The sequence below is a fragment of the Theobroma cacao genome, chromosome 4 (genome assembly GCF_000208745.1).
Source record: "Theobroma cacao cultivar B97-61/B2 chromosome 4, Criollo_cocoa_genome_V2, whole genome shotgun sequence".
NCBI lineage: Eukaryota > Viridiplantae > Streptophyta > Magnoliopsida > Malvales > Malvaceae > Theobroma > Theobroma cacao.
The window spans coordinates 29457955-29484920 of NC_030853.1; the positions used below are offsets into that span (position 1 = coordinate 29457955).

The 26966-nt window shown below is 32.7% G+C and overlaps 2 protein-coding genes and 1 long non-coding RNA gene across 15 annotated transcripts in view; all 3 read left to right on the forward strand.

Annotated features, from left to right (window-relative positions):
* On the forward strand, positions 227-9897 carry LOC18603275. 2 transcript variants are annotated; one of them, XM_007035152.2, is made up of 25 exons: positions 227-294; positions 412-596; positions 2794-3011; positions 3148-3253; positions 3340-3441; positions 3530-3586; positions 3680-3758; positions 3924-4074; positions 4431-4554; positions 5056-5224; positions 5539-5567; positions 5824-5972; positions 6463-6565; positions 6752-6847; positions 6931-6986; positions 7088-7211; positions 7660-7722; positions 7858-7917; positions 8008-8169; positions 8427-8500; positions 8583-8676; positions 8865-9001; positions 9099-9179; positions 9346-9451; positions 9531-9897. In XM_007035152.2, exons 2-25 carry the CDS (start codon positions 423-425, stop codon positions 9603-9605), a joined length of 2589 nt encoding a protein of 862 aa, XP_007035214.2. In that variant the 5' UTR covers positions 227-294; positions 412-422; the 3' UTR covers positions 9606-9897. The 2 variants fall into 2 exon arrangements, with proteins under 2 accessions (XP_007035214.2, XP_017975253.1); XM_018119764.1 differs by having other exon boundaries at positions 422-596.
* On the forward strand, positions 13660-15756 carry LOC108661782. Of its 6 annotated transcripts, none has more exons than XR_001927592.1 (4): positions 13660-13823; positions 13907-14035; positions 14160-14297; positions 15702-15756. It is a non-coding gene; the product is annotated as an uncharacterized LOC108661782 (long non-coding RNA). The 6 variants fall into 6 exon arrangements; XR_001927594.1 differs by having other exon boundaries at positions 15698-15750; XR_001927591.1 differs by lacking the exon at positions 15702-15756 and adding an exon at positions 14871-15059.
* LOC18603276 overlaps positions 16282-26966 on the forward strand; it is a 30744-nt gene continuing 20059 nt past the window's right edge. Inside the window, exons 1-25 of one of the 7 annotated variants that reach the window (XM_018119444.1) lie at positions 16282-16392; positions 16501-16730; positions 18410-18630; positions 18723-18828; positions 18927-19028; positions 19204-19260; positions 19407-19485; positions 19777-19927; positions 20284-20407; positions 20484-20652; positions 20794-20822; positions 21057-21205; positions 21538-21640; positions 21788-21883; positions 21963-22018; positions 22112-22235; positions 22548-22610; positions 22725-22784; positions 22870-23031; positions 23158-23231; positions 23315-23408; positions 23591-23727; positions 23816-23896; positions 24052-24157; positions 25616-25908. In XM_018119444.1, the coding sequence (XP_017974933.1) occupies positions 16557-16730; positions 18410-18630; positions 18723-18828; positions 18927-19028; positions 19204-19260; positions 19407-19485; positions 19777-19927; positions 20284-20407; positions 20484-20652; positions 20794-20822; positions 21057-21205; positions 21538-21640; positions 21788-21883; positions 21963-22018; positions 22112-22235; positions 22548-22610; positions 22725-22784; positions 22870-23031; positions 23158-23231; positions 23315-23408; positions 23591-23727; positions 23816-23896; positions 24052-24157; positions 25616-25693 (2595 nt within the window). In that variant the 5' untranslated portion in view covers positions 16282-16392; positions 16501-16556 and the 3' untranslated portion in view covers positions 25694-25908. Of the gene's footprint in view, positions 16393-16491; positions 16731-18409; positions 18631-18722; positions 18829-18926; positions 19029-19203; positions 19261-19406; positions 19486-19776; positions 19928-20283; positions 20408-20483; positions 20653-20793; positions 20823-21056; positions 21206-21537; positions 21641-21787; positions 21884-21962; positions 22019-22111; positions 22236-22547; positions 22611-22724; positions 22785-22869; positions 23032-23157; positions 23232-23314; positions 23409-23590; positions 23728-23815; positions 23897-24051; positions 24158-25615; positions 25909-26966 lie in introns of those variants that run through there. The other 6 variants (XM_018119446.1, XM_018119447.1, XM_018119443.1 and 3 more) reach the window with 6 other exon arrangements.

Here is a 26966-nt window from a genome sequence, read left to right on the forward strand (position 1 = left end):
AATTAAAAAAACATGTGCAGAAACTATTCATGTTTCAATTATTACTGCAAAAGTCATTAAAAATGAAAAAGATATATGTTAAATATTAATTAATGGAATAATATTGCAATTAAAAAAACATGTGCAGAAACTATTCATGTTTCAACATGTTTAGAATATCCAAGCTTGGAGCTATAAAGCGGGAAGGAACCCCTTCTATTTTGCTCTCACACACACTTCCTTTGTCTTCTCCAAACTCCCATACTCGAGCAAAGCATATACAACAACTTTACACAGATCCCAGGCAGCAGACAGGTACGTTAGCATCGAAATGACTGCATGCATTTTTCAAAGTTTTTAAGTGCTTTATTATTGTTATCATGTTCAGTTTTCTGCATGCACCAACACATGTGACGTCTGACTGACATGCAGAATACTACAGGATGAGGGTGGCTGTGATCGGAGGTGGGATTCGAGGGCTGGTTTCAGCCTATGTTCTTGCCAAAGCAGGCGTTAACGTGGTGGTCTACGAGAAAGGGAAGCAATTTGGTGGCCATGCCAGGACTGTTAACTTCCATGCCATTGATTTAGACCTTGCCTTCATGTTCCTCAATCCAGTAATAACTGGCTCCATCTTCTCTTCTGTTTTGCTCTCAAGTTAGAACTCAAAACATCTCATTTTTCTCTAAAGTAGATATACTACTTGATTACTATACGTTTTCGCTTTTTCTTTTAAAGAAATTTATTCAAGAATATTCTTATATTTAAATAATTACCATATGTTTGTTTGTTTGAACGTATTTATTAATATGTAGTGTTTTTTTTAATAAAAAAAATCAAATTTCAAATAATTTATTTCTTTTTAGAATTGGATTTTTTATATGTTTTTCGGGTTTTTCTTTAAATATATAAAACCATTAGATTTCAATCCATTATCATACGAAGATGTATAAAAAATATAATAAAAAAACCCCTTTTAACATTACGGGAGTAATTTTATAATTAATTTGTAATTTTGTTGAAAAAATTAAATTAACGAGGAGTACAAGTCATGAAAGGTAAGTTTGTTTTCCAATTATAGCATGCTGAATTTATTTTTACCTTCAGTAATTTTAATCAACAAGCATGTCAAATCAAGTGAATTTGACTTGACAAGGCCGCCGTATCTTTTTCTTCATCATTGTGGATATAATACTATTTTTTTCCCACCTTTTTTTGAAAATATTAATAAAAAAAGAAAAAAAAGGTTATGTTATATTGACAAGATACCATCTTGTCTCACTTTTTATTAATTGAAATAAAAAAATTTGGAAATTGACATAATCCACAGGCCCACAACACAGCAACAATATGCCATGGCTGTTTAACTATTCAAATAAATTAATATTAAAGCAGATCACAACTATCTAAATATATATATATAATAAAGTTTTGCTTATTTGAACGTGATCTTGTCGGAGTATCTTTTGTCTTATAAATATTTGCTTTACATGAATATCTTACTCAATCAATTTAAACATAATATTTTAAAAAGTTTATGATTTATTTTAAAATATTTAAATAAATTTTTATTTTTATATTATATTTAATTAAATTTTTATATTTTTATTTTAAATTAAATAGATCTAGTCACTTAATTATTATTAATCAAAACATAATTTGTTATTTTTTTAATGTTATGTGACGTTGATATGATATTGATATGAATAATGAAAAAAACATATAATCATATCATCATACTATATCAACATGTTATGTTTTTCATCTATTATGACATGTTCGTAACATATGATATAAAATGATTAGAAATGTTATATTTTTTATCTATTATGATATGTTAACAACATATGATATAAAATAATTAAGGATGTAAACGAATTATTGTTATATGAGTATCCACAAGTATCTAACCCGATAACATAGAGTTAACATACCTTATATTCAGTTATGGGGCGGATTAAAATAAGATTATTAAAACCTAACATAGATTTGGGTAAGTTTCAAGTATTACCTTTATGATACCCTAAGCGGATATCCAACCTAATAACATAAGATTAAGGATATTTTATATTCAGTTATGGGATTAATTTGAGTAAGATTTTTAAAACTCAACATAAATTCGGATAAGTTTGAGTATCACTTTTATGATTCCCTAAACCCTTATGACATGTAGCAATACATGACACCCTAATCCCTTGTGACATGTTATGCAATTATTAGTAGAGATTAAACTACTACGAGGGTAGGAAAAATTACAAGTCTTTGTCAATTTTGCCAGCTTAAACGATTATTTAATGAATTGGGATAATTAATAAATAGTTGTTTACTAGTAAGATTTAGTTTTGGATAATGTTTTATAATTTTATGAGAGTTTTAATAGAATTTTAAAATCTTGATAAATAAACAATTTCAATTGATTACTTCGAAAATAACAAGTACAACTCACATCTCTACATATAACAAAATAATATTTTGATTCACACAGTTAGTTAATCTTTAATTATAAAGATCTATTTAATTAAAAATAACTCCATAAAAAATAAAAATTTATTTACAATTTTTGAATAATTAAAAAATGACCCATACATTCCGTTCAATTTAAAAATGGCCAATAAGTATAAATGCTTAATGTAAAAGGGTCCCAAGATGGTGAAAATCTATGTTCTATACACCCTTTAAATGTTAAGAATGATTTTTGGCTAGGAACAATGGAGGAATTACTACTATTTCTTTGTTTTTTTGATATTGAGCGCATTATTCTTGTTTAATTATATCTAACGACCAATTGAGGAATGGTTGGGGTAACTGTGACAGGCAAAGCATCCAAACGTGTTGGATTTCTTTACTGGCCTTGGGGTTGATGTGGAGACATCTGATGTTTCATTTTCTGTGAGCCTTGACAATGGTCAAGGCTACGAATGGGGCAACCAAAAGGGTTTCTCAAGCTTGTTTGCACAGAAGAAGAATGTGTTCAATCCTTACTTTTGGCAAATGCTTAGAGAAATTATCAGGTTCAAGGATGATGTTGTTAGGTAAGCCCTCCTGTCTTCAGTTTCAGATTGCTGGTAGTATGCATGTGAGTATAAGCATGCAATGAAATATAAAGCAGTCCACCGCTATCACAAAAATCCTCAATCTCTTGGACTCATATGATCACTTCCATTGCAGTTATCTTCAAGAGCTTGAGAACAATCCCGACACTGGTTGTAATGAAACCATGGGACAGTTTATCGAGTCACGGGGCTACTCCGAATTATTTCGGAAGGCTTATCTTGTGAGTTGCAGAAGCGTCAGTTCTGTCCCATAAAATATGCTCTTATATTGTCCCAATTCTTAAAAGCTCTTAAAATATGTTTACAGGTCCCAATATGTTGTTCAGTATGGTCCTGCTCTGCGGAAGAAGTCATGAGCTTCTCAGCTTTCTCTACTCTTTCATTTTGTCACACTCATTATCTGTATGAGGTACGTATTTCTCATTTTTTCTAGACTAAGAAGTACTGTATGCGTTTTAAAAAGTAGTACAGTTCTTACTGACTATTCTTGTTTGCAGATTTTGGGCCGGCAGCAATGGCTGACTGTCAGAGGGTTTTCAAAGTTGGAAAATAAGGTACCAATTTGTATATATTTTTTTAAACTACTTAAGTGTATGTAGCTATTCGAAAAGGATCTTCTAACTCATTTTTGGCATAAATAAAATAAGGTTAAAGACTTGCTGGAGAGTGGAGGTTGTCAATTAAGCATTGGTTGTGAGGTGCATTCTGTTTTGACTGCTGATGATGGTAAGTACTCCAAACTTCACTTAGGCAGCTCTCCCAGAGTAAGCTTTGCTTTGATCATCAGCATCCTGCAGATTCTTTGTACATTGTCTTTTACATGTGAGGCTGTTTTTTACTATGAGCCAATTTATGGAGATCCAAATATAATTGTAAAAATGGGATTACCAGGTCGCACTATAGTATGTAGTGGAGATGATTTCCAGGAAGTGTATGATGGATGTATGATGGCTGTTGATGCTCCAACTGCTCTGAGGTTATTAGGAAACCAAGCAACATTCGATGAATCGAGAATACTTGGTGCATTCCGATATGCCTACAGGTACCAGAATTCCCCTGCGACATAGTAACTGATGTGTCTAAATCTTAAAATCAATATCCCATATATCTACTGCAACTTGTGAAGAATAAATGTGCATTATTTTCAATTGAAACGATATACCAATCCCACCTAAAGAACCCCTTACTAAGAATTTTCTGCTATCGCTGATGTAATTTTCTTATTCCAACTGCTACCTGTCGAAGCTTAGTACTCTTGTCAGTAACTTGTTATTTGACTAACGTAACAATCACCACGTTGAAGAATATGCATCATTTCCAAGCCTCATAAACTGCTTAACAATCATGCCCTCGTAAACCAACAGCTGATGCACAATAATTTGTTGTCTCTGCTGGCAGCGATATTTTCCTTCATCATGATGATAATTTAATGCCCAACAATCGAGCAGCCTGGAGTTCATTGAACTTTCTCAGAAGTGCAGAAAATAAAGGATGCTTAACATACTGGCTTAACATGCTGCAGGTCTGTAACATGTTCCCTCTGAGTAAACTAAATACAAACTTATCACAATTTGGCAATAGTTCAAGAATTAGATTGGGAAGTAGAAAAGAGTCTTGTCTGTTACTGTTTATATTGTCACATCGAACTTCATAATTTCAACAATGACTGGTGGGATAGTTTGAGGTATTCCATCGAGTCTGCAGATAATGAGGAATTCTTTTTGCATCATAACCAAGTAAGCGGAAGGTGTATATTTTTAAAGAGCAAACTATTTGAACTGGAATGCCAGGTTCTTTTTAACTAGCATAAAGGAAAACGTTTCCTGAATGAATAAAGGTAGAAACAAGAAATAAAGTAGAAAGACATTCACATGCTGTGTACTTAAAAGCATAAGAAGTCAGAATATTTGAAGGAAATACTGCATATACGATATCTTGGACATTTATTAAGCTTATTTAACTATAAGATTATCTGCATTAGTTACTGCTACTAGAATCCTCTGATTCTAGCCTCAATTTGCAGAATGTTGGCAAAACAACATTGCCATTTCTTTTAACTCTTAATCCAGACTCTACACCAAAGCATACCCTGCTTAAGTGGTCAACTAGCCGCCTAATCCCCTCTGTTGCTGCATCAAAAGCTTCACTTGAGCTGGAAGAGATTCAGGGCAAGAGAGGAATCTGGTTCTGTGGTGAGATTTTTTCCATTTGAAGTTAGATGTACATATTAAGACTAGATTTTCAGATTACATACTTTTCAGTCAATATTCTGGACCACAATCATAATGAATTTAAGTTGTACTGGCTAGAAGCTAATTTTAAGGGGATGAAACTGGCAGAAAGAAATCAACTTCTTCCACCTAAATGCTTTTGTTGTTTGGAAAGGTAGAAGGTCTGTGCTGGTACTTAGACATTTTGTTTGTTTCTGTTTTAATGAATTTTAAGCCTGGTATCTCAACTATATGTCACAACTTACTTCTCATGAACATCATGTTTATTTACTCAGGCTATGACTTTCATGGGGATGCAGTTGAGGTAAGAATTTCTGCTCATATCTTTTCTTACTAATGTTTCACTTTATAGCAGTTAGGTTAATGAAGTAAATGCTTCTAAGTTTACGCTGCAATTCGGTTATTTGTTCACTTATATATTATCAAACTGATTATGTAATGGATATCCCCTTTACATAGAGATGGAGGTTTACTGTGAATTTCCATACTGTTGGTGCCAGTATTTTGATTCAAGAGATTATTGAGTAGTGAGTTGAAAACTAAGGGGCTCTTTTTCTCAGGCTGGTTTGATTGCTACATATGGTATCCTTGGAAAGCGTAACTCTGTCCTCAACAAGCCAGAAAACATGGCACCCTCACTCCTGGAAAGAGGGGCACGCCTTTTTGTTACTAGGTTCCTTCGACAATTTATATCAACTGGCTGCATAATGTGAGTACCTTGAGAATGATTACACATGTTTTCTTATCACTTCTTCTATTCCCTTTTCTAATACCCTGCTTCCAGTTAGCACCTACGAAATGCACACAACTCAAAAGGTATCTTACCCCTTTTATTATCATTCTAAGACTGTTTTTGGTAACATGGTGAATTTGGTTTCCCAAGAGGATGCATACTTGAGAGTTGGATAAACTGGTTTTTTTCTTCAACCAGCAATATTAGAGCAGTTTCATCTATTTATTCACAAGGCATCATGATTTTCATTATTATTTTGACCTACATTCATTTGGTATTTCCTTTCTTATCTTGACTTCTAACTCATTACAATCTTACTGATATCTGCATTCTCTTATTTCACTGTATGTTTCTTTTGAGCTTGCTATTTTTCCTTTTCTTTATATATTGGTAACCTTGCCTTTTTACTTGAACACTGAAAATTCCATGGTGATAATTGATTCAATATGCTCTGTATCATCATCAGCTTGCTAGAGGAAGGTGGCGGAGTTTTCACTTTTAAGGGAAACATGAATAAGTGTTCTCTTAAAACTGTTCTCAGAGTGCACAGTCCCCAATTTTACTGGAAGGTATGCTTCTAAATGTGTTTGAAACTGTTTAATAGGGAATGCATGAATTATCATGTTGAACTTGAACTAGTTGATTCAAAAAACTAAGTAATCTTTTCTCCCCCTTAATTTTGAATCTTTTCATTGCCATGCATTCATACACTCTATTCCCACCAGTTTTGACAAGCAATATAAGGATTTTTCCAGGTTATGACAGAAGCTGATTTAGGACTTGCAGATGCATTTATGAATAGAGATTTCTCTTTTGTTGATAAAGAAGATGGCCTTCTGCATCTCTTAACGGTAAGATGAGAGAGGCCAAATCTGTGCCAATATATATGTGTTGCTTGATACTTCATCAGAATCTGCATTAATTCATTTTGCAGATACTCATTGCTAATAGAAACTTTGAACACTCTGTTTCAAGACTGAAAAAGAAAAGGTATGGTACAACTTTGTGAAGAATAAAAACTGTGGGACACTGATACTTGCAGTCTATTAATAAATTCAGTTTATTGTGTATTTACACTCCATTGACTACAGGGGTTGGTGGACACCTCCACTGTTCACAGCTGGTTTAGCATATGCAAAGTATTTCTTCAAGCATGTCATGAGGCAAAACAATCTTATGCAAGCTCGTAGGAACATCTCTCAGCATTATGATCTGGTATGATTTTATGACTAAATTCTATCATTTCATAATGCATTTAATTGAAAAGTTTGGAAATGAACCAGCAAACTGTTTCATGTTCCTTTTTGTCTTTCTTGACCATTCTAATGGATGGCCAATCATAGCAACTGCTTGGCTTGTCTAAATTTAACACCACCCTTCATTTGTATTACTAGTATGTAACTTTAGGAATTATTAGTTTAAACATTTTCCTTCTTTATCTATAATTAAAGATAAAACTATCCAGGATCACTAAGACTAAGACTAAGAGTCTAAGAGTACATTGTTAGTAATAATGAATATTCATGGTGAAAAGAAGCTATCTTTCTAATTTCTTTAATTTTTTTTTCAAAAGGCCTAATTTCTTTATTTTAACAGGATAGTTCTCAGCTTATTAATTCATTCCAAATGAAATCTTACAATTTTCCCTGGATTATGTTCCCAGAGCAATGACTTCTTTTCTCTATTCTTGGACGAAACAATGACATACTCCTGTGCAGTGTTTAAGGTTAGGCTCACTACGGATATTGGCTGTGCTTCGACAGTTCATAAAAGAAGGAAGCTTCTTCCATGGAATTTTTCAGCTTTTATTAACAACAAAACCTTTTTTTTTATTTTAAAGTATAATTTATTTATTTTATAGAAGGAAGATGAAGATCTCAAAGTTGCTCAGAAGAGAAAGATTTCTGTTCTGATTGAAAAGGTGAGTTAGCAACATTATCATCAAATTTTGTATATTAAGTTCTCCAGCCATAGTCAATCCTATATCAAATTTTCCATTTCTATCTTCCAGGCAAAAATTAACAGTAAGCATGAGATTCTTGAGATTGGATTTGGTTGGGGAAGCTTAGCTATTGAGGTTGTAAAGCTAACAGGATGCAGATATACTGGCATCACTTTGTCCGAGGAGCAACTAAAATTTTCAGAAAAGAAAGTAAAGGAAGCTGGACTTCAGGTGTCTCTCTGATGAATGGCACTTATTTTAGATTTGATAAAACTCAATGGATATTGGTTTTCTTATGTGAAAACAATTAATTTCATCTGTTACTCTTGATTCCAACTTGTTGCATGTCCAAATATGATCTACTCTATCTAATGACCTTCATGGTTGTTTGCCCTCTGCATCTTGCATGTTCTAGAATGATACAATATCAAAGTTGGTTTTCCTGAAATCCTTTACCTTGATATTTTACTTCAAAAAACTTCTGTCAGGACCACATTAAGTTTGAACTTTGTGACTATCGGAAATTACCGAGCAGCTACAAGTGTGACAGAATTATATCTTGGTGAGTTCTTTTAGCACCAAAAGTTATGTATCTAACCTTCAGACTCTGAAAGTAACATAATTCTAAATGCTGATCAATCCAGTGAAATGATAGAACATGTTGGCGATGAGTACTTGGAGGAATTTTTTGGTTGGTGTGAAAAAGTGTTGACAGAAGATGGCCTTCTTGTCTTACAGGTAATGGTGTTTGAAAAAGAAACAAAAGTACTTCTGCTTGTGTAACAGGTTCTTGTATATTCATGGCTGCAATTGTGGAATTTGATACCATAACACCGAGCATGATAATTAATCAAATGTTTATGAATTCACATTTCACACTTCTGATAATGATTTATGAGTTGCTTAATTCATTAATCCTTCTCCAGTTCTCATCAACATCAGATGAAGGCTATCATGACTACAGGCATACTTCAGATTTTCTCAAGGAATACATATTCCCTGGTATATGTCCACCTTCATTAGGTCGGATATCATCAGCCATGGCTGCTACAACCAGACTCTGGTATAATTAAGTAGCTGTTGTTAGACACAATTTTATAGCTAGTTGCATTCCTTTTTCTGCACACTGTATATAACACTAAAGAATTCTACAAATGTAGCGTGGAGCATGTGGAAAACATAGGAAGCCAATACCACCGAACTGTGAGATTCTGGAAAAATAAGTTATTGGACAATAAGAGGTATGTCTTTGCACCTCTACTTACCACATGGAAAGAAATATATATGGTCTAAGTTTGTCACGGTCCACATCAGTTTTTGTGTATTGTTCAAGTAAAAAGGATGTTATAACATTTCTGAAAATTTGTATATATTTTGATTCTGGGGCATTCGTTTTGGTTCTTATAGCAAAATTGTTGCTTTGGGATTCAACGAGGAGTTCATTCGAATGTGGGAATATTATCTTGATTATGTGGCAGCTGGTATGAATTCAAGGACACATTTGAATTATCAGGTAAAACTTCGTACGCTCACTGCGTCTCTACTTAATCCTATTTATGGAAATCAACAGTGGAGTTACCCCCTCATTGTAGGTTGTTTTTTCGCGTCATGGATACCCTGCAGCACCCGGCAATCCAGACAAAGGTTTTTCTTCAGCACTAGACTGATTACTTCTCTGAAAGGGGACCAAACTTCTGCATCGAAAGCTGGTCGAGCTGTGGCTACTTCTTTTCTCCTTTCTGTCTTTAAATTTACATCCATCAGCTGCTGCAAAGAGGAATAAATGGCTACAGTACGATACCATACATCAGACTTAGTAGCCATAAGTTTCAGTAAACTTGTTAAATTACATTCTGTTAGAAGCAAAAATAGCTTTTGCCACATAAAGACTGTTAAGATTTTATTGCACCGATGGACGTACTCGGTCTTCAAAATCATATATCAATATTACACTGAAGTTTAACCACTCGTGACATAAATTTAAATTAACAACTTGAGAAATTTGATATAGAACAAACATAAAACCTCAAGACGAAAAGTTATGAAAACATAGAAAATAAAGAATCTCTTATAACTAACAAATGCCTCGTTGATGAGAGCATAGCTTGATCCAAAGTGGTGGGGAGAATGCAGAACGCGAATCTGGCAATTTGTCATCGATGACATAGTCCGCCTTCTTATTATCACAATTCTAGATGCCTATATCAGAGAAACTAGTTTGGGAATAAATAAAATAATTGTCCTTAGTAAAGTAAATGCAATTGGACCTGCAACCAAGGTGGTCAGCTGCTAAGACGGAGAAACTACAGCAATTCTCAAGAAACAAGGAGCGGTTACCCAACAACGAGATTTTCTCAATTTTTTATGTGCATGTCAAGCTTGAAAATCTCAAACTCTTTTGTAAAAATTGCTTGTTTAACTCTTCCATTATCATAATTGATCTGGACAAACACCACGGGTAACCATACAAAGTTCGCCGTCCAAATCAACAATATATTTTTTATGACTAAGATGAAGTGGTGCAGCGAATTCAATAGTTTTTGGAAACGGTCGGTTTAAGTTTTTACATATAAGAAGTTATCCGAACCGCAAAGAAATTGTCATTGAAATAATTAATATCATCAAAAAGAAAGAGAAAAGAAATTTGAATCCATTTTTTATCACCAGGCTTTGCAAAGGCTAACAAATCTCTTCCTTGGATCTTCGGCAATTCGAGCTCAACAATAGTTTCTTTTGAAATAATATTAAAACATCGTTTGTCACTCTTCTTTTTCTCTACAAGCATCAAACAAATAGGGAAATTAATTTTTTCATCCTTGAGAAAAGCTTGTTAAGATCGACAAACTGCACCCATTCGAACACGATCTCGAATTGAGTGAGTCTTGTCCGCAATGCATCTTAAAAGATCACTTACAATGTTACCCCAGTCTTGGAAACTTTCTGCAAATTTTCTTTCAGAGGAGACACGATGAGATAGGAGAGAAGAGAATCCAACAAGTTCGTTTTCTTGTTAATTAAGGATAAGATGTTAAAAGAAAAGAAAACCTTGTCCAATACCATGTTGCAATAAGGAGAAATCTTGAAGAATTACATAGGCTATGGAGAAATTTAAATTGTGTAGGTTAAATAGGTGAATAAGGTATATATATGTTACCCATTAGACCATGGACTTTTTTTATATACATATTTTGACTTTTTTTCTCCTGTTTGGTTTTTTCTTTTCTCTTATTTGGGAAAAATAAGAACATGTGAAAATTTTTTAGGAATTACATGTTTATTTTATTAATTCAATTCAATGATGCATTGCATTAAATTAAATTAAATTAATAAATATTCATATAAATAGAATTAGAATATGGAAGAGGTAGTAGGAATCGCTGCTTAGAAGGCTAAGGGTTATAGTAGACTAGATTCATCCTATTTATAGGCTAACTCTAATTAACTAATAGTATTGTAATATAGCTCTACCTAAATATAGTAACCTAAGTAGATAATAGTATTGTATAATAACTCTAATTAGATAATTTGTATAATTATCTCTAACAGTTTTATATGATCATGCTGTCAAAAGTAAATATGGGTAGTTTCTTTAATTTAACTTCTTTTCAAGTATAGCCTGATTTGTAAAATGTTGTTTAATCTAAACAATAAATCTCTCTTCTCTTCGTGACTCTACCAAGAACGATCTTAGTTACAAAGAATTGAAAACATCAGCGTACTTGTTGTCGGGCTGGTTTGATCACTACACATATTATCCTGCGAAAGCATTAACAAGCCAAAAGTACCCATGGAAAACATGGCGCGCCGTTTTGTCCTGGTTGCATGATGTGTGTACATAATTTTCTCTCAGCATTTCCTCCATTCCCCTCTTAACTTTGTTCAGTTCTTAGCATTACTGTTAAATATACTTCAATGCTTTGAACAGAACTTATCATAGGGATTGGTGGACACCTTCGCTTTTTTTAAAAGCTGGTATAGCATCTGCAAAATTTTTGAGATTGGATGTGGTTGGGGAAGCTTTGCAATGGAGGTTGTCAGACAAACAGGATGCATAGATACTGGGATCACTTTATCTAAGGAACAACTAAAATTTGCAGAAATGAAAGTGAAGGAAGCTGGACTTCATGAGGTGTCTTATCTGTTGAATGATACTAATATATAGCAAATAGACTTCAATCTCAGTCATGGCCAATTGCTTAATATCAGCTCTAGCTCCATTTGCGACTCAGGGTTCTTTGTCTACTGCTTCTTCACATTTTCCAGAATGAAATTATCCAAATCTCCAGAAATCAATTCACTTGATGTTTAACCATGCGAACATTAATTTTGCTGTCAGGACCAGATTAGATTTCAATTATGTGACAATCGGTAATTACCCAACACTTACAAGTACGATAGAATCATATCTTGGTGAGTGCTTCAGCACCAAATTTGTATGTAATCAGACTCTTTTAGGTGCCAAACGACAAATACAGTAACTTCAAATGGCCATTTCTAGTGACATGATAGAAGCTGTAGGCCATGAATACATGGAGGAGTTTTTTGGTTGCTGCGCATCAGTGTTGGCAGAAGATGGACTTACATATTTATTTTATTAATTCAATTCAATGATGCATTAAATTAAATTAATAAATATTCAAATAAATAGAATTAGAATATGAAAGAGGTAGTAGGAATCGCTGCTTAGAAGGCTAAGGGTTATAGTAGACTAGATTCATCCTATTTATAGGTTAACTCTAATTAACTAATAGTATTGTAATATAGCTCTACCTAAATATAGTAACCTAATTAGATAATAGTATTGTGTAATAACTCTAATTAGATAATTTGAATAATTATCTCTAACAGTTTTCTATGATCATGCTGTCAAAAGTAAATATGGGTTGTTTCTTTAATTTAACTTCTTTTCAAGTATAGCCTGATTTGTAAAATGTTGTTTAATCTAAACGATAAATCTCTCTTCTCTTTGTGACTCTACCAAGAACGATCTTAGTTACAAAGAATTGAAAACATCAGCATACTTGTTGTCGGGCAGGTTTGATCACTGCACATATTATCCTGCGAAAGCATTAACAAGCCAAAAGTACCCATGGAAAACATGGAGCGGCGTTTTGTCCTGGTTGCATGATGTGTGTACATAATTTTCTCTCAGCATTTCCTCCATTCCCCTCTTTGATACCCTGCTTCCTCTTGTTGCATAGCTGTTGCCTTTATAACTGACATGGCAGGAAGAGTCTGTGGAATGGTTGTTTCCTCTATTACATAATTTGGTTTGAAACGACAATGCACTGTATGGGATTAGACAAACCAGTTCTTTCTATATGTAGAACAGTTTTGTCAATTTTATTCAGATGGAATCGTAACTTCTGTTATCATTTTTACCTACATTTATGAGACTGCAGCTGCGTAAATTGATTGTATGTTTTCAATTCACTATCCCCGTTTTGATCCTTTTGGCCTTCCCTTTTGTCATGACTTTGAACCCAAACATAGTCCATCTGTCTTCCATATACACTCTTTATTGCTCATTTATCTTTTTAGCTTTGAACGCTGAATTTGAATTGTCAAGATTGATATGCCTGATATAATCTGCCTTGTGGCATCTTCATCATATTAGAGGAAGGGGCAACGGTTTATACTTCTGAAGGAAATGTGACAAAGTGTTCACTTGAGGCTGTTGTGAAAGTGCAGAATCCCCAGTTTTATTGGAAGGCAGACGCTCTTAACTTGTGGTTGATAATTTCCGGTTGAGTTAGTTTTTTTTTTCAAGTGCAAAATCAAGACCGAATAAGTACCAGGACATGGATTTTTTTTTGCCAGGTTATGACGGAGGCTGATTTAGGCCTTGCAGAAGCATTTATTAATGGAGATTTTCTTTTGTTGATGTAAGCGAGTTGATCAATCCTGACTCAGTATATTAATCCATATATTTGTACTCTATCTGAATCTTCATCACTTGATTTTGCAGATACTTATTGCCAATAGGGATTTAAATTCTTCAGTCTCTAGACTGAACAAGAGAAGGTTTCGTATAACTTCCAAAGAATGTAGACTGTGATACATACTAGCATAATACTTTCTTCTTTCGGTACAATTGGTAAGGATAAGGCTAATGTTAGGCTAAGTCTCCTATCTTTCATTTCCTACTTTTTCAGTTAACTGATTTTCTGTTCACACTTCTGTTAATGGCTACGGATGGTTATCGTTTTATTTTTCCATAGTTCATATCCATACCAGAAGAAGGCTACGATGAGTACAGGCCAAGTTCAGATTCTATCAAGGAATACATATTTCCCTGGTGGATGCGTGCCTTCCCTGAATAGGATAATCTCAGCCATGGCTGCTGCGTCCAGACTCTGGTAAAAGTCATTGGACTATAATACCTTTTCTTTTTTTTCTTTGTTTCTTATCTACATCGTAGATCATCTTGAAATCAATGTGCTGAAATACAAATAGTGCATTAAATGAAAAATTATTTTTTAAAATAAACATATAACTAATTTTATTAAATGTTTGTAAAGTTAGGATACATTCAACGAAGGATGAGACGTTATCTTGGATTTTCACGCCTTGGAAATGTCACTGTCCTTGGCGCTCCATGCCAAGGTTTTTCTTCATCATACATTAAGGAGATTAATTCCTAAAGATTACTATTTTTGTAATGAAATTGCCATGTCAAACATGTGGGGAAGTCATTTATTTCTTTGTAATCTTTTTTGTTTTCTCCACCTAACAAATCAAGTCCAGTTGAACTATTGGAATTTGAACATATTAATATATTTGATTTAAATGATTTTTGAATTTATTTAAATTTTGATTTGTTTAATATTATTACATGTATAAATTGAAGTGCTGAAATACAAATAGTGCATTAAATGAAAAATTATTTTTTAAAATAAACATATAACTAATTTTATTAAATATTTGTAAAGTTAGGATACATTCAACGAATGATGAGACGTCATCTTGGATTTTCACGCCTTGGAAATGTCACTGTCCTTGGCGCTCCATGCCAAGGTTTTTCTTCATCATACATTAAGGAGATTAATTCCTGAAGATTACTATTTTTGTAATGAAATTGCCATGTCAAACATGTGGGGAAGTCATTTATTTCTTTGTAATCTTTTTTGTTTTCTCCACCTAACAAATCAAGTCCAGTTGAACTATTGGAATTTGAACATATTAATATATTTGATTTAAATGATTTTTGAATTTATTTAAATTTTGATTTGTTTAATATTATTACATGTATAAATTGAAGTGCTGAAATACAAATAGTGCATTAAATTGGAATAATTATTTTTTAAAATAAACATATAACTAATTTTATTAAATGTTTGTAAAGTTAGGATACATTCAACGAATGATGAGACGTCATCTTGGATTTTCACGCCTTGAAAATGTCACTGTCCTTGGCGCTCCATGCCAAGGTTTTTCTTCATCATACATTAAGGAGATTAATTCCTAAAGATTACTATTTTTGTAATGAAATTGCCATGTCAAACATGTGGGGAAGTCATTTATTTCTTTGTAATCTTTTTTGTTTTCTCCACCTAACAAATCAAGTCCAGTTGAACTATTGGAATTTGAACATATTAATATGTTTGATTTAAATGATTTTTGAATTTATTTAAATTTTGATTTGTTTAATATTATTACATGTATAAATTGAAGTGCTGAAATACAAATAGTGCATTAAATTACAAAAATTATTTTTTAAAAATAAACATATAACTAATTTTATTAAATGTTTGTAAAGTTAGGATACATTCAACGAAGGATGAGACGTCATCTTGGATTTTCACGCCTTGGAAATGTAACTGTCCTTGGCGCTCCATGCCAAGGTTGTTCTTCATCATACATTAAGGAGATTAATTCTTGGAGATTACTATTTTTGTAATGAAATTGCCATGTCAAACATGTGGGGAAGTCATTTATTTCTTTGTAATTCTTTTTGTTTTCTCCACCGAACAAATCAGGTCCAGTTGAACTATTGGAATTTGAACATATTAATATATTTGATTTAAATGATTTTTGAATTTATTTAAATTTTGATTTGGTTAATATTATTACATGTATAAATAAGACAAAATGTGTGACACTTATTATTTATAAAATTTTATTGAAAATTTTGAGTCAAACTTGAACTTGAATTAAGTTTCGAAAATCAAACCGAGTTTAAATACAAAAAAAAAAAACATAACAAAATAATTCAATATCTTAGCACAAGCTTGAAGATTTTGCAATGGAGAGCTGTAATTAGCCTAAATTAGTGAATTTTTTATAACATATATAAGGTATATATTTACTTAATTTCACTCAGTAGCTATTAATGCACATGAACAGCTGCTAGCTAAGCTTGCCAGTTTAAAGGAACCAACTGTGGTTCATTGGCAACCATCAAACTTTTCGTTTTTTCGACTAAGTAGAAATTTCAGTCAAGTTTTCCTGCAGGTTCAGCTTCAAGCCTCTTCAATATGCCTGCATTTCATTAGTTTTCATTCTTTTTTTATCTCCATGGAAAATTAATTTTCACAAGGTTAATTGAGATAGATATTGCAGGGTAGCAGGGAGTGAAAGGTGTTGCATAAATTGAAGTTGTAATTAGAGTTGGAAAGATGGGGTTTGCTGTGATCGGAGGTGGGATTCGAGGGCTGGTTTCGGCCTATGTTCTTGCCAAAGCAGGCGTTAACGTCGTGGTCTATGAGAAAGAGGACCAATTCGGTGGCCATGCCAAGACTGTCAACTTCCATGCCATTGATTTAGACCTTGGTTTCTTGTTTCTTAATCCTGTAAGTTTCTCCTTCATCATTCCTTTTATCTCACTTCTCTTTCAATTAAACAAAACGATAGAAAAGAACCATCATATTCTTATAATTTGATGTTGATCGAATATTTTTAGCTAGTCAACACTACTTGAGTGTCATTTTTTAATCTTACCTATTGATCAATATATAATTAACATATGCAAGACATGAAAAATAAAGTGAAATTATCAAGTTATTATCTATATTAACCAATATATATATATATATACACACTCTTTATAATAACTTAGGTGACTTCCATAATAAGGGGAGCATCGTATATTTAGACGTTACTTTTACTTTTGACAAGATAGAGTAAAGGGAAAATTGTGAAAAATTACCATCTTCATAACTTGATTTCAAAAATAGCTATCAAAATAAAATTAATTGTTTTTAGCCATATTTAACAATGATTTAAACAAAAATATCCTTAAAACCATTTTAAATAAATTAAACTATTCATCACAATTTTTTTCCATTTATGTATTTGCTTTCGATTTCTCTCTCTCATTATTGAGTTCTCTCTAATTTTATTGATTTCTCTCATCAACATCTGTCTGCTGTACTCTCGATTTTTCTCTCTCGTGCTTCTAAGACACCGAGAGATGATTTTAATATACTTGTGGTGAGTAGCTATTTGGAGAATTTGATTTTTAGATGTTTTGGATGAAACTAAAGTGATAAAAATGATCACAGATGTTTAAAATAGTTTTTAATTGAATAAATTCGGGACCTAGATATTAATAAACTCAAGAATTTGAAATTTATAAATCTATAATGTCAAGGGGAATTTTTTTTTTGATTTTTAACTAAAATAAGCGTTTTAGATAAGGAAAATTGTATTTTGATTTATGAGAACATGCTAAAAACATTTTAATTGATGCCAAATCATAAAAGAAAAACAAAAGAAATGAAGAGAGTTGAAATGATTTGAAATTTTGATTCGTAAGTAATAACAATATTTTAGGTATTAAAATATAACAAAATTTTTTAAACATGATGTGTAATAATAATATTTTTTTAACATGGCATGTAATAACAACATTTTTTTCAACATGGTGTGTAATATGTTTTTATACATGACGTGTATTAATAATATTTTTTGTCAACATGGTATGTAATAACATTTTTATAACTACGACGTATAACATGCTTTTAAACATGTGTGTAACAATAAATTTTTTTTTGAACATGACATGTAACAATCTTTTTTAATCATAGTATGTAACATATTTTTATACATGATGTATAACAACAATAATTTTTTTCAATACGGCGTGTAACATTATGTGCATTTGATATAAAAAGATTTAATACATAATGTGAAATATATTTTTGTACATGACGTGTAACATCATGTGCAGTTGATATAAGAAAGTTTTATTAAGAGTAATTTTATCTAACTTAACTAAAAATAGTTAAATTATAAAAAAAATTATTTTTAAAAATTATTTTTTAAAATGTCCATAGAATCAATACTAGCAAGTTGCTCATACACCTTAAGGTTGGACTCCTTTTCATTGGTCTAGTCACACAACCCAATTGCTAAGCCCACTATGCCCTCTTTTGTTGAATTTTCTTTGGAAACTGGAACATCATTTTGTCTTTATTTTGGGCTAGTAAAAAGGGTAATTAATTTGGTATGCTTTGGGTAAACTTAACAGGCAACGTATCCAACAATGTTGGAGTTGTTTGATATACTTGGAGTTGATGTGGAGGCATCCGACGTGTCATTCTCTGTCAGCCATGACAAGCTAGGCCATGGCTATGAATGGGGCACACATCATGGTTTTTCAAGCTTGTTTGCACACAGAAAGAACATGTTGAACCCCGACTTTTGGCAAGTCCTTAGAGAAATTATCAAGTTCAGGGATGATGCCATTAGGTGAATCTTTCTCTTTTATAATATTACCTCTTCAGTCTTCACCTTGTTGCTTTCTTAGTATTGAAAGTTTGCTCCATTGGTTTCTATTGCAGTTATCTTCAAATGCTTGAGAACAATCCAGACATTGATCGCAATGAAACATTGGGGCAGTTTATAAAGTCAAGGGGTCACTCTGAAACATTTCAGAACACTTTTCTTGTGAGCTGCTGAAGAATTTTCATAGATTTCATCCAACTTTCTTGAGCTTTTGTTAACCCAATTATTGGAAATCAATTGAGATTTTGAAATGTTTTCAGGGTCCCATATGTGGTTCAATATGGTGCTGCTCCACACAAAAAGTTTTGAACTTTTCAGCCTTCTCCACTCTTTCACTTTGTTGCAGTCACCATATGTTTCAGGTATTTTTTATTTTGCTTTTCAAAAATAGGAACTACTATAAAGTGAATATAATGCAAGCTATACCTATCGTCTTGCACAGAGTCTCGTCTTCCTGTCTAAAAGCCATTGTAGTTTTCATGCCAAAACAGAATTTTTTTTTTGATTTGTTGATTATGTTTGCATTTCCATTTGTAGCTTTTTGGGTGTCCACAGTGGTTGACTATCAAAAGGCATTCATATTTTGTGAAAAAGGTGCACATTTCTAGCTTATTAAACTGCTCCAACTCCCCTATTCATCTTATTTGTGGAATAGGTTGTGTAAAACAGTATAGAACTTGAAGTTCTTTAGCTGTACACTAACTATATTTCCAACTCGTTTTTGGTAATAACAAAATCAGGTTAGAGACATTTTGGAGAGTAGAGGTTGTCAGTTGAAACTTGGCTGTCAAGTACACTCTGTTTTGCCTGCTGATAATGGTAAGTACTTAAAAACTTTATCATATAGCTTTTCTCTGTTAAGTTTTATGTCAGTAAGTTTTTGCTGATACATTGGATAAGATCGGGAAAGTAAATCTAAACAAATAATGTGACAGAGAAAGGAACATGAAAAGTGAAAACCATCTATGATTCGATATGTATCTCAGAAATATGACATTTTTTTACTTTGAGCGTTGTCTTGCAAACTTTAGGCATTGTCATTTGGATGCAAGGCATTTTCTTTATCAGCAATTTTATGGACCTCCAATGATAACGGTAAAAAGGGGTTAGCAGGTAGCATCATGGTATGTGGAGATGGCTTCCAAGAAACATACAATGGATGCATAATGGCTGTCGATGCTCCCTCGGCCCTGGCATTATTAGGAAACCAAGCAACATTTGAAGAAATGAGAATACTGGGTGCATTCCAATATTCTTCCAGGTTCCAGAATATATGCCTACATCTCGAAATTTGTATGCATTCTAATCTATCACAGCTTCTGATAACAAAGTTCATATTGTTATAGATGACAATAAATCGAATTTTGGTCCTGTCAGAGCATGGTGCACTTTCATATACTGAAGAACTATGATAATATCTGATGGCTTTTGCAGATTAAATGCTCTATAACAAAATTTCAAAAGGAAAAACATCATCATATTGAAATTCAATTTAGTACATGTTGATTTGATCGTCCTTAGCGTGCCATACTTTACAGATTACTACTTCTTTTGGTAACTTGTTGATGGAAAGGCTACTAAGGTGTATGAAACTCTGATCATTGCTTCTGTTGGCAGTGATATTTTCCTTCACCGCGATAGTAATTTAATGCCCAAGAATCGATCAGCATGGAGTGCACTGAACTTTCTCAGAAGTAGTGAAGACAAAGCATGCTTAACATACTGGCTAAATGTGCTACAGGTTTGCAACAAGTTCTCTGCATAAACTAGATTTTAAAATGATTTAATGGTCTAATTATTATAACCTCTAATTGCAGAATGTTGGGAAAACAAGTCTGCAATTTTTTGTGACTCTCAATCCACACCACACACCAAACAATACCTTGCTTAAGTGGTCAACTGGCCTTTTAATTCCCTCTATTGCTGCATCAAAAGCTTCACTAGAGCTTGATCAGATTCAGGGGAAGAGAGGAATCTGGTTCTGTGGTGAGATTTTTCTTCATGAAATTAATAGATGAATATACGGTGACTAGATCTTTAGGTTACATCTAAGGGTATTATGTTTCAAGATGAGAAAGCATCATATCAACTGAATGTCATCTGAGTATTTGTTTACAATATTTCCAGGCTATGACTTCCATGAGGACAAATTTAAGGTAGCTACCACTTAAATTCTGCTCATATTATTTAACAGTTCACTTTTCTTGCAGTTAGGGAAATGCTTTTAGTATAAGCTGCAATGCTAACTACAGCTTCAACATCAGCATATGAAATTTACATTCAAGTGAAAGTTTCCTGCAATTCAATTTTTCTTAGTGTCATTATCATATTTCAATAATTTATTGAGCCACTGGTATTAGTTCACAACTGAGGATCACTTCTTCTATCAGGCTGGTATGGTTGCTGCACATGGTATCTTGGGAAAGCATTCATCTGTTCTGAACAGTCAAAGGCACTTGTCACTCTCTTTCACGGAAACAGGGGCACGTCTTGTTGTAACTAAATTTTTTCAACAATATATTTCCATGGGCTGCGTAATGTGAGTTCTAAAAAATAATTGCTCATCTTTCTTATTTCCAGTTTAATACCTAGCTTCTAGTTTGTTGTACTGATTTTTGCATTCTTCTTGGATAGCAAGGTATCGTACCAACTTGTATTTGTTAGTTCTAATCAATTTGGTTTCCATAAATGATACAAACTTCAGATTGTTTCTTGACTTTAAACAGTCTCTATTCTCGAGCGCCCTGGTCTCAACACTCATTATCTTCCACATTCACTGTATATATTGTTGATTTGTCTTTTGGCATGAACACTGAGTTTCAAATGTTATATATGGTGGTATTGTTACAATGTTCCATGTCTCATTAACAGTTTATTTGAGGAAGGAGGCAGCGTTTTCACTTTCAAAGGAAGCATGGAAAAATGTTCTCTTAAAGCAGTTCTGAAGGTGCACAACCCCCAATTTTACTGGAAGGTAGACAATCTTTCGTCCTAGTTCATGTTTGACATTTGATTTTCATTGTAACTGAATGACATATCAAGTTGAATTAGTTGTTTCTATTAAAGATAAGGTGCACAAACGTTGGCATGGTTCTGACAAGCAATATACGTGTTATGTCAGACTATGACAGAAGCTGATTTAGGCCTTGCAGATGCATATATCCATGGAGATTTTTCGTTCGAAGATAAAGAAGAAGGTCTTCTGAATCTGTTCCTGGTAAGATATGGTTTAGCCAAATCTATCTCAACTTGTGTTGGTACTTGCTTCATCGGAATCTTCTTTGATTTATTTGCAGATATTCATTGCCAACAGGGAGTCTGACTCTTCCGCCTCAGGACTGAATAAGAAGAGGTTTATAACCCTTAGAATAAACTCTGATAGTGGCATGATCAATTAACAACATCTAGTGGTTATTGAATACTGAGATTCAATTGATCTCTGTAGGGGCTGGTGGGCACCTGCACTGTTCACAGCTAGTATATCATCTGCAAAGTATTTCCTTAAGCATGTCTTGAGACAAAATACTCTTATACAGGCTCGTAGAAACATTTCTCGTCATTATGACCTGGTACGTGATTTCAACTCCTAAATTCATGGTATTAGAACAATATATTCACCCTCTTAATTGTTGTCATTAATTTCCATTTGGGCGATCTAAACTTTGTTCAATAACTTTTTCATAAGGATTGATTCAATGGCCTAGCACAAACTTTCAACTTTTTGATTGTGCTACTGAGGTTAGATGAATTTTGCTTAAAGGCTTTAGATTTCCTTGGTTATAGGCCTTTAGGTCCTTCTTGTTCATACTTCCATGATGTCGGTTTGTGACAGGATTTGTCAAAAGAAAGAGCTTACACTTTTTTTCAAATTGTATTTGCAGAGAAATGAACTTTTTGAGTTATTCATGGATGTAACAATGCAATACTCCTCTGCAATTTTTAAGGTCAAGACTCCAGATTCTATGGTTTTGCTTGCGCAATGTATGAGTAAAAGGAATCTCTTCCATATATGTTGGGACTTCAACTTCTAACATGGTCATGATCATGCTAATTTGTAGGCGGAAAACGAAGACCTGAAGGTTGCACAGCTAAGAAAAATCTCTTCTCTGATCGATAAAGTGAGAATTTATAAGAGTCTCATGGAATTCTTCCGTTCCTTGCCATGGTTATTTATTTCATTGTTTTCCTTTCTGACACATGTAGGCAAGAATAGAGAAGGGGCATGAAGTTATTGAATTCGGAAGTGGTTGGGGATACTTTGCTATTGAAGTTGTCAAAAGAACCGGATGCAAATACACTGGCGTCACTCTATCAGAGGAACAACTGAAATATGCAGAAGCAAAAGTGAAGGAAGCCGGACTTCAGGTACACACTAGCTTGCAAGTATCTGCATAAATTTTCTTGTTCTTCTATAGTGATCAACTATATGCACTTTGTTTCTCGGGTCTTTCACTTATCTTCCTGTTTAAACTCAACAAATTCTGCCATCAGGACAACATCAAGTTTCTTCTTTGTGACTATCGTCAGTTACCAAAGACATGCAAATATGACAGGATCATTAGTTGGTAAATTCTTTACCCTATAAATTTATATCAAGTACTCACTTGGTTGACAAACAATTGTCAAGATTATCAATTGCTTTCTTCAGTGAGATGACAGAACATGTTGGCAATGAATATATTGAGGAGTTTTTCAGATGCTGTGAGTCAATACTGGCAAAGGATGGGCTTTTTGTTCTTCAGGTAATGATAAAATGGCAACAGGAATGTTGCCTGTGTCAAGCTTATAGTAACTTCGAGATTTTAACTGTTGGTGCTGCATTGACTAAAATGCACAATATTAGGCCCAACATGTTATAAAAGTTTTACCTTTCAAGATATTGCTAATAGTAGAGACTCTAAGATCGGTAGTCATTTTTCCTTAGTTCATATCGGTTACGGAGGAGCTTTTCCATGAGTATCTACGAAGCCCAGGCTTCGCGAAAGAATATATCTTCCCTGGTGGATGCTTGCTTTCACTGACTAGAATGTTATCAGCCATGGCTGCGGGATCCAGACTCAGGTCAACTTTCTAGCTAGCTCAGCCTTACTTTCTCTTTGTTCTAAATCATTTTCTTTTCTATAAATTAATTTGACGACTATGAATGCAGTGTGGAACATGTGGAAAACATAGGACCTAATTATGTCCAAACACTTAGATGTTGGAGAAAAAATTTCCTGGAAAACAAGAGGTACCTATCTAATTCTGTTGTACAGATGCCTAGTTTGATTAGCATAGAGACAATGTTGTATATATGAGTAGAGGTTTCAGATTCTGTCTGGTTTTCCTACAGGGTTATCAAAGTAATATATTTTGATGAGGGATTATTAATTGTTTTCGTCTCAGCAAAATTCTGGGCTTGGGGTTCGATGAAAAGTTCATGAGGACATGGGAATATTATTTTGATTATTGTGCAGCTGGTTTTAAGTCACGTACGATAGGAGATTACCAGGTAAATATGATAACAGTGGAAAAATGAATTGCTATTTGGCACCATCTCTGTTGACTTTATCTGTCTGAAATGTATTAATGGACCTGTGGAAGTAGGAACGTTGAGGCTGCCCCCAGAAGCGGAGGGGAGTGACAATTTTTAATAATTTGTTAAATTGTTATAACTCGCTTTTATTTTTTAGAAATTTTATAATTTCACCTCTATAAAAAATTTTAAAATTTTTCTAACATATTTTTATTTTTTGAAATTTAATAATTTTATATCTATAATAATTTTTTATTTAGTTAAAATATCGCACAATAGTTAGTTAACAATTAATTTTAATAAGATTAAAATATTACCAATTGTATTTTTTTTTAAAAAATAAAACAATTGCAATAGAATTATTTTCAAACCCCACTTCTTCAAAACCTCATAACTACCACATGTTTTCTTTTCTTTTAACCAAATACTATAAAAATAAAAAAAAAATCCTTTTGTTACACTTTTTGGCTTATTAACATTATTTGTGTAGAAAACTTTTAGCTAGTAACTCAATTTTCATATCATGATAATTAGTAAGATTGGTTTATTTACTTATTTTATTTTTAACATTTTCAATTTTAAATTTTTTCTTTATTTAATAATTTTTACCTAATGATTTTGATTTAGGATTTATTATCTTAGTTATTTTTTGTTGAAAGCAATTTGATTAAGCATCTAAGGTAAGTTATTATTTATTTATTTAGAGATTGCTTGATTGTTTTCCTACAAATTAGTTGTGCTTTTTTTTTTTTTGCTTAGATTCTTACAAACAATTAAGTTTTTTATTTAGAGATTGCTTCCTCGTTGAATTGTTTATTAATATTATATTTAATTTTTGTTATTAATTTTAGAAAATTGCTTGTCCATTGAATTGTTTATTGATAGTTTTTAATATTTTTTAAGAGAATGCTTCTTATTGAATTTTTTGTTATTATATTTGTTAATTTCTATTTGTTGTTAAGTTTATCTAGAAATTGAGATTATTGTTATTATTAAATTATTTATGATTATATTAATGAATTCTTTTAAGTACATTATTAAGATTGATTCCTTTGAATAATTTTCAGGATTTATTTGTATAATTTTCATGTGAACTTTTTTTTGTCTAAGTTGTTTTATATTATTGTCAAACACTAAATTTCTAGTATGACTATTTAATATTATTTTCGATTTTTCACCCTTCCAAATGTAAAATCTTGACTCCGTCACTGCCTGTCCCATTGCTTTTGAATCCATGCTCTTAATTACACTCCTTAATCTGTTTGAGATTCCTTGGTACTAAATATGACATGATAGCTAATTAACTTATACTAACATGTTATGTTGCATACTATCATTCATGTTTTATGAAGTTGTTCTGGTTGAAAAGATCTGCAAATGGTCTAAGATCTTAATTTCGAGCCCAGAGTTGAATTAATTTCTTACGTATTGCAGGTTGTTTTCTCACGCCCTGGCAATTTTGCTGCACTTGGCGATCCATACCAAGGTTTCCCTTCAGCATATTCGTATTGATTCAACCAGGATCAAGCTGCTGCTACTGCTAATTAAGTTTGTCTCCCCACCTTTATTTATATGAACCGATGAAGAAAATAATCTGCCTGTTCTTGGTAGACTAATTAATTTGATGCAATATATATGAAGAATATAATCATTATGTCATGATGATTGTAACATATATGGATTCCTTTCATACCTTCTTTACATAAATGAAATAAATTTCAAATGCAGGCATCTCTCTATAATGTACAAGTATATTGATGTTTTCATTGAATATATTGGAGAAAAAACACAAGGAATAAGAAAGCAAAAGGTTCCACTTTTTCCTATTTGGAAAATTTTAAAGACAAGTGTTTAATTTGATGATTTTTTTAATCAATTTACTGTTTGTTCTCCAATTTGATGAAAATAACGCATTAAATGAAAGTTTATTTCTTAAAATAAACTTTTTAAGAATTGTAAGAATTGTTTATCCGTTTCCCTTCTTGGCCTTAATCTGTTGGAATTGACTCGATTAATAAGCAGACCAAACAATTATGTCAAAAAATTAAAACATGTATAAAATCATTACACTCTATATTTCAACCTATAGTAATAGAATTTGTTTTATTTTACTATCAACGGGATATATAATTTTATACAATTATATTTTTTTAATGTGAAATAGGAGTTGAATCCCTGATAGACATGATGAAAAATGTCATAACTATTTTAAATTTTAAAAGTGTAATATTTCATCTTAAAGAATCTATTTTATTTTGCTATGACCGGATATATGACTTGATTCTAATCAAAATTTTTAATATAAAGTAAGAGCCAGTTGTCCATAGACGCAATAAAAGATGTCATAATTATTTTCAAATTTCAAAGATGTGATATTTCATCCCAAATCGAATGAGTATATTCAAAATTTTAAAAATCACGTAATTTAGATTTAAATATTTATTGAATTAGCGACATTTGGACCTGTACACTTCTTACTTATTTTATGTCTTTATTTGAGATACTGCAATGGGTCAAGCAGGAACTTGATAAGATACCAAGAAAGTTCATATGGAGTGGGTCGAAAGAAAGGCGGGGTATACATTGGGTCGACTGGGACTCTCTGCAATTTTAAAGAGTGTGAGAGACTTGGTTTTCTTGATTTTCGACTGAAAAATCGTGCTCTGCTGAGCAAATGAGTGTGGAGATTTAGTGAGGAGAGAGAATGCCCATGGCGCAAGGTGATCATGGCTAAAAGTGGAGGAATCCTTCAAGCCTCATTCCTTTTGATTTGGGTAGGGGTAGG

Coding starts and splice junctions, on each gene's coding strand:
- LOC18603275 (XM_007035152.2), top strand. CDS start 423: ATGAGGGTGGCTGTGATCGGAGGTGGGATTCGAGGGCTGGTTTCAGCC. Junction 3,587..3,679: donor TTTCAAAGTTGGAAAATAAG/GTACCAATTTGT, acceptor AAATAAAATAAG/GTTAAAGACTTGCTGGAGAG. Junction 7,918..8,007: donor TTTCTGTTCTGATTGAAAAG/GTGAGTTAGCAA, acceptor TCTATCTTCCAG/GCAAAAATTAACAGTAAGCA.